The following is a 15,287-nucleotide window of genomic DNA, read 5'->3' as shown; positions in this document are numbered from 1 at the left end:
TCATAATTCAAACATGCTCTACTCAGCAGAAGTGCAATCCCTGTTGTGTAAATTTTTGGAGCATTGAATCATCCCTTCATTTGATCACATGATTCACGCACACCCCTTACAACACACCCCTCTAAATACAGCTGATGTAACTCTTGAAAATACCTCAGAGGAAGTATATTTCAGGGCTTTTGTTCTAACACGTTTTACTTGTCTGGCTCCTCCATATGAGATCGGGTGACACGTCAGCGGGCTTGTTAGGGCGGCGGAGCAGAGACGCCACTATTCCCGAATGGCAGACAAACACATGACGGAAAATGGTGGGAACGATTTTGCCGCTTCTCTCTTGGATCATAATGACTGCGCTGGCAATAAGGCCTCGGACGAGCCGCACGATAAAAATCTGTGGACCAGGTGAGATGCGCTGTTCACTTGAATCTCTTCTGCATTTGTGAGCAGTGTTGCGACAGTTACCATGAAACAAAACTTTCATTTACAGATTGCTTCTTTTTAAAAGTACTTTAGTTACTCAACTCATAACTAAGAAACTGAAAGCTATTGACGTGAGGTTCATGAACCCTAACCCTAACCCTCCCTAAAAAAATATAAACCCCAAATATATTGTCAATTTTGATCTTCATTGAAATATGTTTTAAATCAGGGCCAAATTTAATTTGGGGATATTTCTCTTCGAAGCTTTTATCTTTCAAATAATTCCAATGTTTTAATTTTGAATTGTTATATTGTAAACTTTTTTTTTTTTAAAAGACTGCTTGTGATGTTTGAAATAAACTTCAACTTTACACACCACTCAACAATGTGACAAGAACATCAAATGAATATTTAAAAGGGAAGTAACTAAAACTGCTTTGAATTGGAAAATCATTATTTTTATGGAAAAGATTCAAGTGTATTGACTTGAAAAGAATCGAATCGTTCCACTTTAAAATATATTGAAAAGCATATCGAATCGCCTTATTGGAGAAATAAAGCTTTGTCAGCGGGTGCAGTATATGTGTGATAAAATACATTTCTTATTTTTTGTTTTGCCACTTAATTGGAAGTGCATTTTAAAGTGACATCTAAAAAGAAACTTTGTTTTTATTGATTATGGTCGGTAGTATAGTCTGATTACTTGAATGTAAAAGAACGGCGTTAGATTAGTCATGGAACGTGCACATTTTGGAGTGGAGCGTTAGCGTCATCACTGATGGTGAGATTTGCTGAAACTCCCAAAATGTGTTTGTTTGCCAACAACAGAGCAGAGGCCCACAGATGGATGCCAGTGTTGTTTGCGGGGACTTGCCTGGTCTACTGTGCCCGGATGACCATGCCTGTCTGTGCGGTGGCGATGGCAGCCACGTTCGGCTGGAACAAGATTGACACTGGCCTGGCCCTGGGTGGATTTTTCTGGGGCTACTCGTGCACGCAGATCCTGGGAGGTCATGCCAGTGACAAGTAAGTTTTTCTATTTGGCACACTTTGCAGGCTTCACACACTTTTGGGGTCCAAGGAATCCCTTCAAAGGTGCAACTAGTTTGGTAAGGTAACCTTGCCTCACCTGGTAAACCTCCGCCAAATTTTGCAGAGCGTGGCCCTCGTTTCCCGATGGTGGAGTTTATATTCCATCAAGATCCGTTTGCAAATTATGTCAGCATCATGTAGGAATGCTCCTGAAAGGTTAAGGAAACATTTGTTAAGGAAAACGCCTTGCTTTGAAAGTGAGCAAAATATACCCCATAGTGAACATTTCTTGTAGAATTAGGCTTGAAGCTGTGTAATGACACTCCCGGTTCAAATTTAATCTAAAAACCAAACATCAAATAACGAGACTTACAGAATGTGTATTTAAAACAAACACGTAGCTTAGGCTTTTGTCAACGAGCATAATGCTAATACTAGCACGTGATTGGAAATGTATATAACACATGAAATACAGCGGCTGATATTTGAGCACTAACAGTGCAGCAACAAATTTAGAAATTCAAAACTCAGCCACATATTCTTTCTACTCCACAATGAGCTTGAGAACCACTCAGTTTGAGCCTTTTTTTCCACCCTTGAAAAAGAGACATTGATCTCAAGTTTTTTTTTCTGGCTTAATTGAGGTTTTGATATATTTTGATGTCCCATTTTGTAGAATCGGAGGAGAGCGAGTCCTGTTCTTCTCAGCCATTTCATGGTCAGTGGTCACAGCCGCCACGCCCGCTATACGCCACCTTGGCTCTTACACCCTGGCTCTCATGACCATGGCCAGAGTCCTCATGGGAATATTACAAGGTAACCTGTTTGGATTGAAATGGAATGAGGGCCTGGAATTTGATAAAGTTTGGAATATTTTTTGTCTAAACTAAATCTAGGAGTGTTTAGGTCACATTTAATAAGTATTTCAATGCATGAGAATAATTAGTATCATAAGCAATAATTATTTATTGTGTATACCAGTAGATTTGGAAATAGATATAAATAACTTTTGGGAGCATTTCATAAGATAATAGAATGTTTCAATAACTATTTCAGTCGATTGTTTGATACCACGTTGTCTCAAACTGTGTATAAACAAATACAAACACCAAGTAATAATACCAATAGAATTTCACAGATCATTCTGAACAAAGACCTTTTTGTGTTTTTGACACGCAGACACATGATAATCCAGTCACAGTGTAGTACCTACTACTGACAAGGAAAATTGAATGTGTATTAATGTGTTTTTGTTTTGAAGTATTGGTGGCTGGGATCAGTATCCTTCATAAGTACTCGATACCTTGAAATAAGGCTGATACCAAGCCAATATCAATATCTGGCATCCTCAACCATAGATATGGAATGTTGTTAAGGCTCAATTCTGTGCTACACCTCTGTATGTGATGTAAATGTCCTTGGAATGTCCATTGCCGTATTCTAGGTGTATTCTTCCCATCTTTGGCCAGTCTGATCGCACAGCGTGCACCGGAAGGGGAGAAGAACTTCTTAAACAGCATCAATCAAAGCGGGAGCTCTCTTGGGTATGCAGCACATGTGCAAACATACAACATGTACATGTGTCAAGGCACAAGGTTTGTTCTTTGTAATGTTTTTGGATTGTGCTTTCAGAATATTGTTGGCAGGCTTGTTGGGCTCCATAATGCTGGACTGGTACGGTTGGGAAAGTGTATTCTACGCTGCTGGTTTTCTATCTGGATTCTGGGTGCTCCTTATGTGGCAGTGTTTTCTGAAAGGTGCCGTATTTATTACAGCGTCTATGATGATCAGTCGTACTATTGTTTTTTTTCTTGAAATTGTAGCTGTGACTCCAAAATGATTCATGCCATATTTTTGTGAAAGTTTTTGGACACACTGGTTTTTTTTTTTTTTCTTTACGCAGACATACAGTCAGCCACCTCCAAACGTATTGCAAAGGCTTTGTTTTTGTTGTATGCTGAAGACATTTGGGTTTGGATGAAGAGATGAATATGAAACAAACATTCATAAGTCCATCTTTTATTTCATGCTATTTACATTTATGTATGTTAAATAACTCGGGACAGAGCACCTTTTGTTTGAAGCCACCTGCTTTTCAAGAGAGCAGAAGTATTTGGACATGTTTAAAGATTAGATTGTGTTTGTTTTTGGCTTTGGGTTTCACCTGCTGTTAAGCAAACATGAAGCCCAGAGAGCTGTCTATAGAGAAGATGGAAACTCAATCTGAGCTATTACACCAACACTGCATGGGCATAGTCGCTAATACAACAATTTGAAATGGCCTGAAAAAAACAAAGTGCTGATGTACTGAGCAACACACATGACAGAAGCATTGTGAAAAGTGTCAAGAATCCAAAGGCCTGAAACAAAACAATTTAACCAGCAACATGTGACACCCGCCAAAATAAAATGAAGTCACCCAAACACCGCACTCTGTCCTGAGTTGTTCTAAATGTACAAATCATGATATGAAAGTTTGACTTCTGAACTTTTGTCTCCTATTCATCGTTTGATATGCAACCCAAATGTCTCCATGATACAACAAAAAGAAAGGAACTGACCTTTTGGAGGGGGCCGTTATTAGATGCCAACACAAATTTGAACGACACCAATGATGTGATCTTTTCAGGCAAAGTTTATCCAAAAGAGAAAGAAAGAAGCAAATACTCCCAATCAAAGAATTTTTCCTGTTCGCATCTGCTGAGCCTCTTGAGAAAGCCATGCGTCCGGTACGAAGGTCTGCTCTTTCGCCACATATCAAAAACTCAATATTTTTTTACAGTCTCTTGTTGCTCTCTCACAGGGCCATGGTCTTTGCTCACCTATGCACATGCGGCACTTCCTACACGTTACTCTCGTGGATGCCGACATACTTCAGCGATGAATATCCACACGCCACGGTACTTGTTGTCTCCTGGTGGGTCAGAAGGCGTCGACTCCGTTTGCGTCTGTGATCCTGATGGCACGTCGCCCCACTTTCCTTACAGACGTGGATGTACAATGTGTTCCCTTGGGCAGCTGTCATTCCAGTAGCTCTTTGCGGCGGATATCTCTCTGATTCGCTCATCAGCCAAGGATACAGTGTGGTGTTTGTGAGAAAGTCCATGCAGGTAAGCCTCCTTCATTTATGTTTCTCATGAGCTGCTTTAGATTATAGCCAGAACGTCGACATATTTGCATGCCTTTCAGTTCATCGCCATGGGTGTGTCCAGTGCTTTTGTCCTGCCACTGTCTTTCAAGTTGTCTTTTCCCATCGCCGTCATCTGCATTTCTGCTGCGATGGTTTCACTCTCCTTCACCAGCTGGTATGTGCCAGTTACCCACATTTTGAATATTGTGAGGGAAAGTTGTTTGTGGTCTCATGTGCAGCTTTCAAATGGAGTCACGCGATTCACTCATTCCCTATTCTGGGGATTTTTGGATAGTGAACTGTGATAGTTCCATAAAAATCCCCATGTAGTTATTAGGGAGGAGGGAATGAGTTAATAATTTAGAATGCAGCAACTGTGTTTGGAATTGTTTCAACAGAGGTGTGTAGACTTAATTGATGTATAATTTTCCTACGTGCTGAATCACGTTGTGTTCCACTAATGACTTCTCATGCGTTGCAGTGGTTCATCTGTGAATGTGCAGGATCTAACCCCTTCACGTGCTGGAGCCCTCTTTGGTGAGGTCATCCTTACAACATCTTGATAGACGTGCTGGCTCAGTAAACAGAATTATTTGGCAATATCTCTCAAACGCTGTGGGCATGTCAGATGACAGCACTGAAGTTGTGCTGCACTCAACTGTCATTCAAATAACACTGCAATGAGCTGGAAAAGTGGATGTGAATTGTCAAGCATCTTTCTTATCTTAATTTTTATAGGTCAAACTTAATAACAAAAATATCTCCGAAACCTGATGTGCTACAAAAAACTCAAGACAGTTTTGTAAATCAGCATCAAAATATACATTTTTTTCTCAAATGCAATTCACCCATTAAACTAGTAAAAAAATAACTGCTCTGAAAACGGATGAAAACTACCTAAATTAAAAATAAATCCAAAACAAACTGATAACATTCTATGTAATAAAGCAAATCATGAACTATTAAAACCCTGTTTTAAAGGGCAAATGAAATTTTGGGGTGTAGGCATTGCTGACTTAATTAACTAAAGAACAATGTAAACACTGTTAAGCGGCTGAAGAAGTTATTTGAATTATTTGTTTGTTTTTTTATGCTTTAGGTTTCATGAATATGCTCGGAGCTTTCACCGGTATGTATTATCAATGCATTTATTTTCATTTTGTTCATTTTTTTGTATGATAAAGGGATGGATATTTCAAGAAAATGTTTCTTTTTAATCTGATTAATAAATGAATCAGAATGAGTGATTGACAAATCAATTGGATTTTGAAATCATCAATAGTGAGCATCTCAAATTCTTCAAATGGACATTCTATGTAATTGTTATTCCTCTGTTTTTTTAAGTACAACTATATTCAGTGGTATTTTTTTTTAATTTTCGAAACTCGTATCTCTGTAAAATTGTGCTCATGTGATTTGAAGTACTCAAGTGCGTCATATGTGCTGCCCAGGTGTGCTGATGGTGTCACTGTCAGGCTACATGATTGAAGTGACCCAGTCGTGGGCATCGGTGTTCACGCTCATCTCCTTTGTCCACTGTGTCGGCCTTGCTGTCTTTCTCTACTTTGGAGATGCCCAACGCGTTGACCTTAAAGACTCAAACTCCTTTGCTCTCATTTGAAATGTTGCCCATATGGTTATCAAACCTTCATTTTTACATTTTACTCATTCAGTTGTGGTCTATATCAAGCAAAGCTTATGTCTGAATTCCTCGTCATCATAGCATCACAGGCTCCTCCTTTCCACCTGTTCTGAGGAGCGGCTCAGAGCAGTCCGTTTTGGTGCGGTCTATTTAAATGCAAATGAGATGTTTCCGGACATATTTGTAGTTTTTTTAGCCAAGGAAGTTTTCTTGCGCTGCAAATCTTTTGATTGATCAAAACATGTCAACAGCAGAAGACTTGTCCATACAACCATACAGAGCACGTAACAAAATAAATCCCCTCACAATATTTATGAACACATCTTGTAAGCAAGCATTGCAAGTTAAGTTAAAAAGTAAGCTTATGCTAGCGTTACGGAGAAGTTAGAAGTTAGCGAATAGTGTGTGTGTGTGTGTGTGTGTGTGTGTGTGTGTGTGTGTGTGTGTGTGTGTGTGTGTGTGTGTGTTTGTGTGAATGACAGTAAAACATCTTGGATGATTAAAAATCAAATTAAAAAAATGTGTTATTGTTTTGTTTGCCATTCTGTAATGTGGTACGAAATGTCTAAAATATGTACATATTTGTAAATAACCAGAGCCGTAGTCACTGTAGTAGCCTGATGCATGGGACAGTCATGCAACAACAACAAAAATGCATGTAATTATTGTACTAAGTTCATTTTGTTTTTCCTTTTTTAATCACTTCACTGGTTTCTTTTATATCAAACAAATTGTTTTAGGTTCTTTACCTGACATGTTTCGGTGGTTTCTTCCGCCTTCATCAGTGTGTCACAGGTGTGATAGTGACGCGTCTTTATCAGCTAATGGATGAAGGCGTGGCTCACCTGTCAGATTTGACAGGTGAGTCACGCCCTCTGCTGTCCATTCACCTCTCCAGAATGCTGTTCCAGGTTGTAGAGAGCAAAATTGCATGTAATGTAATAAAATGAGATAAATAAAAATATCGTATGGGACTATCGTAATAGTCATAAAATCAGCAAATAAAATTTGTGAAATTGATTTAGAATGACATAATACAATGGTTTCACACTAATCCAATGAGCTCTGTCTTGAAGATCTCCAATATATGAAGCAAAGTACTGTTTGTAGGGTATTATGAATAATTGCCACACAACACCCGCCCCATGCATTTCATGTGCCCCCAGAAATGTATTGTTGGGTGGGCAGAAAATGAGCAAGCGTAAAAAAAAAGAAACTGAGCCACGTTGACACATCCAAAATGGCGGCAAGATTGTCGTACACTTCTGCGCTTCAAGTTGAATCTATTTAATCCCCCCTCTATTCTTTCCGCCACAGCTTTCCCACAGCAAATCCACTTTTTCAGCACCACGGTCAGCGCACCACGGAGCCGCAGGACGAGCTGGGACGCCCGGGTCACGCACGTCCCAGCCCGGCGGCTGACCACCGAATTCCACCCGTAGTGCGCGTCCTGAGTCAGGGGAGAAGAGAAGTATTTCATGAGCTGCATTCCAGACAATGGAGTCCCAATATGTCAGGAGGCCAACGGAATCGTCCGCGGCAACCTGGGCCTTCCAGCCAGCCAGCTTGCGGCTTTGTGCAATTCAAACGCAGAACTGCAGACGACATGGGCAATTCGGGCCTGAAAACCTTCCTCGTTTGTTCCGGTGTGTTTGTGCAAATAGATGCCTCTCCTTGTGTTCACGGTGGACCTTGATTGCACACGAGAACGATTAAGGCACGCGGTGAATGCCAAGAGAGGAATCAGTGGGCAACCCTGCATCCGGAAGGATGGACCAACAAATTCAGCACATTCAGATACATATGGCGTCCTCCATAAATGGAGGACATTTTCTAGGAGCGTGCTCTAAGGATGTTTGGATCTTGAATAGAAATCGCGTTTACAGTTGTAAATTTGAGGATTGCATTGTCTTTTATTGAATCATTACAATTTTTTAAAAATGGACTGCCTCCCTCACAATGTTTAGTGTATTTGCATTATTAAATATCTTTGATTTAAATGTGATGCAATTTTCTGTCATGTTTGTCCATGTTACAATAGTGAATATTGAAAATTAATAATTGAATCAAAATTACATTATCTGCCAGAAAAATCTCAATTCTGCTTTTTTTTGACTACGTTCAGCCCTAACTGCAGTTGCTCTACAAATAAAAACAAGGCACGCCAGATAAGTATATCTTTAATAATGAATATGATCAAATATAAGAATGTGATAGTGACCTCTGATAATGACATTTAATTCAGGGGTGACATTAAACTTTTTTTGCATACTTTTTCAATAATCCAATACTGTTATATAGCTCTGGTCGCACCACAGTCATTCTCCCTCTCTTTACTTCCACACTCATGCGCGCACACACACAGACAACACTGCAAGTTATTTTTAAAAAAAGACAAAGAAAGAAACATAACATCACAATAAACATATAGCATATAAGCTAGCCTCTGGGTTTCCATACACGTACAATAAATCAGTTAAGTATAATGCTACAGTTAAACATTTGAGGCGTTTGCAGTTAGAAATGCCAGTACATTAAAGCTTATATTATCTGATGGCGGAGGGCGAGGGGAAAGGTCACAGCAATGGAACTGATGCCAGTATTAATAACTAGTAAGTCGATAAAGAACGAGAAACCAAACCAAGTGACAGTTTTAAAAGCATTACATGCTACATCTCCAGATTTTGACGAGACGCAAAAAGAAAACTACCAAAACGGGACATCGATCCATCGGTTACGTTCACCTTTGAATAAGAAAGAGAGGGACCACCTTGAGATGCACAAATTCCCTGAATCGCCGTGACAAATCAAATCACCCCCAATCTGTTCGTTTGTGCTGAAAAGAAGCGTTTTAAGGCTCTGCGCTGGAGATTTACATGCGTTCTCCACCTCAATGCTCCATTTCATATTAGCCGCCGCATCCTTCCAGACTATTTCTTTAACTTTATAGATTTGCGCTGCGCACGTTCCTAAAGCAAAGGTGAGAAAAATGTTTTGTCATAATACTAAACACAAGTGAGCACACGCGCACACAGAGCAGACTTTAGTGTTGTTCACTCGCGAGATTCACCAACACAAGCACTTCACATTTGTCCAAACTCACAAACCACAAAGTGAACAGTCACTGAATATCAGCAGCGTGTTGTCATGAGATTTTAGAAACCAGACGTGCACGTGTTACTTATTCCATAAATGATGCAAGTTCTGGCAGCAAAAAGCACCCCCCCCCCCCAAACAAAAACACAGAAAGTATGTAACACTGAAGAAACTTCAAGCTTCACACTTCCTAAAAAGGGTTTAGGACACGGGGGCAGGGCGGCCAAAGTGGGCCAAAATTAAATAGAAAATATATCACGTGTCTCCTTGTTTGTTTTCTGTTAAATGGGAATTTCATTTGAGTGTCCATCCCAGCAGGACTTGCCACGGAGCGTTCCACCAGGGGGCGCTGTTTACTTCTGACGATCCTGCAAGGAGAGCAAAAGGCGGCTTTGTCGCGATTACACAGTGGCATGACACACCAAATATTGCTTGCAACTACAAGTACAACAGTTATTTGGGAAACTGAAAGTTTCGAATACTTTTTTGATGTCAAACACATTTTCAGCCTTACAACACAAACTGTTCTGATTCTGTAGTCCTCCATGAAGGCAGATCAACAATGTTGAATCAAAGCAAAATATTTGCCATCATCTGGTTTTACTTTGGGTGACGACATCAAAAAATAATTGGCATTTTAATCAAGTCAAATAATCATGACTTGCAGGAATTGACTTGATTTTTGTACTCATTTTTCATGACATGAACTCAAAGATTTCTGACTTTGTGATTGCAGAGGCCTGAAATATTGTTTTCAAATCTGTCCAAATGTGAGCATTTCTTGCATTCACTTAAGGACTAATTCACTTAATATCTTAAAGTAAAATATAAAATATTTTCAAAATAATAGCCAATGTACGAGCCTTAGCGTACAGCGCCGCATTCGGCATATTAGCGCTCTAAGTCGTCGCCTGCATCGAAACACCATTGCAAGCTATGTAAGCAACGTTTGTTTTGAATATAGTTCATGTAGTATTCTCTTTTCTTCTCTGTCTTTTATGGTTTACTTAGAGAGTTGCTGATCTAAATCTTGGCGTCACGTCTTGCACATGGGCGCTTGTGACAAATATTTTTGGGTGACAAAAATAAATGATCTACAAATGTTTCTTTGTAGTGACAAATGCATTTGGCAAACTAAAAACATATCGTGATTTAACTTGAAACAAAGTAGTCCTTATTTGCCAAAGTCACAGAGAGCCACACAAGAAGGATGAAAGAACCAAATGAAGCCCTTGAGCTAGTTGTTTATCAACAAAGGCATTTGTATTGGAAAAATTTGTCTCTGCTGAAAAGAAAATCCCAGATTTCTATGCCAAGATGACTATTTTGCACCTACTATGAATACGTATATGTGAGTAGTAGACATAGCTATTATAGTTTGGTTGTTGGTTGTCAAGAATTCCAAATGGATACGGAAATGTCAAACTATCGGTCATTCTCAAGTGTAAATGACATGGATTCATAGCAATGTTCAACTTGCACTCAGATTATGTATGATTTGCAACAGTAGTCAATAAATGATCATATTTTCCAAATGTATACAAAAAAGAGAAAAATGTAGAATTATTATTATCTTATCTAGCTACATAAACATTGACAAAAAAATATTTAAAAAAAAGTTGTTAATTGCACAAATATTTTTTTCTTCCGCAGGTTACAAAGACTTTTGCTGACGTTTTACGGGGGACTGAAATGGATGAATTGGGATGCAGCGGACGCAACACTGACCTTTTTCACCACTTCCTCCTCCTCCTGCTTCCTCTCATAGTGGGAAAAGTCATCAAAGATGGAGGTGGTGTGTTTGTAGGTGGCAATGATCTTGAGCACCTGCTTGGCCTTCTCCAGAGGGACCTCTTGAGTGTCGCGAGAGTTGGTGACCGGCTTGTTGTCGTTGTTCTCCAGGCGGATGTGGCGCAACTGGCTATTGGGCACGTCTTTAACAAACAACCAGTTCACGTCAAACTTGCCCTTCCACTTGTCCTGCGCCCAAACGCCGGCGCTGGTGCCGTAGTCCACGGGCGAGCGCATTTCCGCCACGCCGCAGAAATGGCCGCTGCCGTTGACGCTGAACAACAAATACACAGGACCTTTAGAGTTCATGGTCCTGAAGGCCAAGTCCAAGCGTTTGTTGCCGTGCTCCGTGCTGCACCAGATGGAGTACTTGATAGAGCGATGGATGTCGTCTTCCGAGTAGCTCTTGATGATGAACACGCGGCCATTTTTCAGGTTCCACTCAAAATCCTTCGGGTTGTAACTGTGGGCCGCGCGCAGCTTCTCCAGCACCGGGTGTGATTCGGAGCCCGGTTCGGGTCCCCCGCAGCCGCCGCAGCCATTACCGACCCCGCCGCTGGACGAACCGCTGCTGTCCAAGCTCCCGCCGCCATAGCATAAGTTGCGATTGCGAGGGGCCACCCAGCGGGTCTGTGGCGCCGGAGCCGAGTTGTGGTTCTGGTAGGACTGCATCGGGGGAGGAGGGGGACCCGGCATGGTCATCTGCTGGACCAGAGACTGGGCCGACTGGAGCGACTGCTGCAGGGGGGGTAGGAGGCTGCCGGGGTGAGAATGAAGTGGCTGCGGCTGGTGCTGCTGTTGGTGGTGGTGGTGGTGATGGTGCTGCAAAGGAGCGGCCATCTTTGTGACGGAAACTTTATTATCCCACGTGTCAATGTCCACCATGTTGTGTTTGACCGGCGCCGGGGGGAGCGGGCCGCCACCGATGGGCGCGCCGAGTTTGTTTTTGGTCTTTTGTTGCTGCAATTTGGCGGGTTTACTCGCGATGGCGGCCCACGACGTGGGTTTTGGGGGCGGCATGCCCACCGTGCCCCCGTTGCCCGCGGCAACGACAACGCCGCCGCCGCCAATCACCGAGCCGGCCGTCTTAACGCCCGAGCCCCCGGCCGTCACATCCCCGCCGATTTTAAGGCTCAGCATACCCTGCTCCAGGTTGTTCATACCCGGGGCCTTACTGAGGGTGTCGCTATGGAACCCCGTCTGGCCATCTGGGACTAAAGTGCCTCCCAAGGAGCTGGGCGGGTAGCTGTAACTTCCCCCGTAGGCTGAGCTCTGGGTCTGCTGGCCCTGAGAACCGCTGGTGCCCCAGGCGGAGAAGGCCGGGTTCTCTGGGAAAAAGTTAAACCTGTGCGGATAAATGCTGCTGCTGAGTCCCCCTGGCTGGCCAAACACCGTATCGTGCATGAAGTGGTGGTCCCCGTTGCTGAGGGGCGCATAGGGCGTCAGGTAGGGGATAGGTGGGTCACCACCTGTGGACCACGGAGCCTCACTGAGGGGGTAGGGGAACCCAATGGAGGGGGCATAGTAGCTGGACAAGTAAGGGTCGGTCATGGACTGATAGCTGTTATTCTGCAGACAGTAACAAAATTACAAGTCATAAACAACAAGATGGAGGAAACTTGGCTCGGTTCAGCAGTTTGGACTGAAGTTTGTGCACACTTCATCTAAAATAAATATCAGTGGTCTCACAATGCAAGCGACCCACCTGGTTGGATTGGCCAGTGAGATAGGGCTCAAAGTCATTATCGTGGACCGTGTCCTTCTGGTGCAGAGAGCCGTTCTGCACTGACACTGGAAAGCCTGCAATAAGATACAAATTCTGTCAAAAACATGCACGGCAGAGTGCAGTGGATATTACTGCTCACAGAGGACAACAAATTGAATACTGAGGGAATTTCTTTCCCATAAGACTATATTCATCCGTGTGCCGACATCAGGAAGAATCATCAGCTGTGAGAGATTTTTTTTTTTTATGTACTTGAAGCACCACGCACTGCTTGGCAACCTAGTCAACTCTCAATTTACAGCGTCTCCTAAACGTTCTTCTAATTCAATAGCTTTTGTTGGATTTGTTAAAAAGTACATGCAAAAACACAAGCGAAGCCACGCTTTGGTTCTGCTTGCACGCACTTGTTGGTTATGCGGGTTCTTCTTCAAGTAGGCACCAGGCAGTCAAGCCCTTGATGACTCAAGTTTGCTCAATTGTGATGTGATTTGTGATGTTATTTGAAGCAACGGTGGCATTTTCAGCTTGAGTATAGCATCATTATTCTGGGACGAGGCTCATTCATTTCTTACCTTTGCTGGCATCTTGTCCTTTCGAGATCTTAGTAGAATGGATGCATGTGAGGGAGGAAGAGAAGAGAGTGAATGAAGCGTCACGTGATCGTGCAAACCTGACAGTATCGTACCTGGGCTTCTGAAACAATAACAATAACAACAACCATCCATGATTCTATCATTATCAGAAAGCTACTGGGAACTGTTGTCCGAGCAAGCCTTGATTACAAGCAGTTATCTAGCCTTAGTTAACCGTTAACTCAGTCGGAGTTGTGTACATCTGCCACATGCATGCTTGAACATATTCTTGCTGCTAACCTGCGGGTCAATGCTGGCGGCGGACATCATGGATCGTCCAGCTGTTGTTGTGTTTGGAACCCCCCCTCCCCGGACAATTTGTGCAGTGAGAGAGTAGCCTTTTTGGTGGTGATGCTCGGATGTCAATTTGCTACAGTAGTAGTTAGCCAGCGTCCCTGTTCGACTTGTAGTACTTGTGGTGCTTGTAGCAGCAGCGGCAGCAGCCCCAGCGGCGGCAGCAGCAGCAAGCGCGGAGAAGCGGCCTCGCTTTTTTTGTCGTCGTCGTCTTTCGCTACTGACAGTCCAAAACAGGCAGTCCTGTCAATAGCAAGCATAAATATAAATATTTTTTTAGCCAACCGTAGCCACCGTCACATTAAGAGTGGAGGCGAGCTGCCTCGGCGGTGGCCCTGCTAGTGCTAACTTAGCTGAACGGCGAGCTTCCTTCCACCGGGTCTGTTAGCCGGAAGTGACGCAGCTTACGTAAACGACGCTTCTCTCGCAACCGAGCGATGTAGTACATTTGCTAGTGCCGTTACTACTAAACCCGTCTTCCTATTACTTTGACCAAAAGTAGCCAAAACTTTAATATCATGTCACTGGATCACTGTTGACATGCATTTTCCCTGGTGTCTTTGCCCTCCTGCCTTTCCTCTTGACTTCCGAGTGAAGGAAGGCATTTATCTTATAGAGTTAAAGCTTTTAACGTTTTGTTGTTTGTTTTGTGAGTTTCTGTTACATTTGCAAATGTTAATGCACTTGTAATACTAAGAATATTTTCAGGCGTACATGGTGTAAGATAGTGTGATAATCGCACTTCAAGTGGTACACGGGCTCCCTCTCGTGGTACATAAAAGAATCAATGCCAAACTACTACTTTTTACTGCAATTTGAATTTACTCTTTTAAGTAGTGTTTGTTTTAAAAGTTTAATCAACGACAACACATTTGATAAGTCTAGTTCAGGAATATATGTATGTATAATTTTTCTCTCAGAAGATTACGATTTAGATCTAAAAAAAATATTCGAATTTTATATATCTTGAAAATATTCAACATTTTTCCTAAAAACATATATGACTCTCAAAATAGCATCCTTTGCCGAGGGTTGTATTACATTGGCAGCGTGGTTTTAAAAGCAAGCTGAAGCACTTTTTGAAAGATGGGGTTTTTGTTACCCGTTTGGAAAGGTTGGAGGCAGCAACAGCGTCGGCCCTCCTCTGATAGGTTGGTTGCCTTCTCTGCAATTGTCAGAAGACACCACTAGGTGGCAACAACAGCAGAACATGCGGGTGGAGGGGAAAACGTGTGACTACTACAAAACGAAACAAGGAGAAGGTTTATGCAATATGTACTGTATAGTATACCATTATTATTATTTTTTGTATCGTAATATGACTACTATAGTCAACAAAATATAGAACTTTTATTTCGAAACACAACTTATTTGAATCAAAACCATATTTTGGGGGATTATAATTTTTTCTTACAAATGTGCAACTTTATTCTTTTAATATGTGACGCATAAAAATAAATGTATTTTATTTTTGTAATGACATAAAATACACCAATTCTAATAAAGCATTTGGTAAATAATTCA

The 15,287-nt window shown here is 41.9% G+C and overlaps 2 protein-coding genes across 3 annotated transcripts; one reads left to right on the top strand and one right to left on the bottom strand.

The window, feature by feature from the left end:
- Positions 1-140: 140 nt before the first annotated feature.
- Positions 141-7,172, top strand: LOC148401844 (voltage-gated purine nucleotide uniporter SLC17A9-like). Its single transcript, XM_088368258.1, has 12 exons — positions 141-402; positions 1,249-1,446; positions 2,129-2,268; positions 2,897-2,996; positions 3,085-3,209; positions 4,082-4,181; positions 4,256-4,352; positions 4,440-4,562; positions 4,642-4,757; positions 5,064-5,119; positions 5,682-5,711; positions 6,034-7,172. Exons 1-12 carry the CDS (start codon positions 281-283, stop codon positions 6,201-6,203), a joined length of 1,377 nt encoding a protein of 458 aa, XP_088224384.1. The 5' UTR covers positions 141-280; the 3' UTR covers positions 6,204-7,172.
- Positions 7,173-8,388: 1,216 nt separating this feature from the next.
- ythdf1 (YTH N6-methyladenosine RNA binding protein F1) lies at positions 8,389-14,166 on the bottom strand. Of its 2 annotated transcripts, XM_088369259.1 has the most exons (5): positions 13,710-14,166; positions 13,410-13,437; positions 12,817-12,911; positions 11,049-12,680; positions 8,389-9,688 (listed from the first exon to the last, which is right to left on the bottom strand). In XM_088369259.1, exons 1-5 carry the CDS (start codon positions 13,737-13,739, stop codon positions 9,674-9,676), a joined length of 1,800 nt encoding a protein of 599 aa, XP_088225385.1. In that variant the 5' UTR covers positions 13,740-14,166; the 3' UTR covers positions 8,389-9,673. The 2 variants fall into 2 exon arrangements, with proteins under 2 accessions (XP_088225385.1, XP_088225384.1); XM_088369258.1 differs by lacking the exon at positions 8,389-9,688 and having other exon boundaries at positions 10,562-12,680.
- Between the last annotated feature and the right edge of the window lie 1,121 nt (positions 14,167-15,287).

The sequence above is a fragment of the Syngnathus floridae genome, chromosome 2 (genome assembly GCF_059516105.1).
Source record: "Syngnathus floridae isolate MCC-2025c chromosome 2, RoL_Sflo_1.0, whole genome shotgun sequence".
In the NCBI taxonomy this organism is placed as follows: domain Eukaryota; kingdom Metazoa; phylum Chordata; class Actinopteri; order Syngnathiformes; family Syngnathidae; genus Syngnathus; species Syngnathus floridae.
This window is presented reverse-complemented; position numbering and strand designations above follow the sequence as displayed.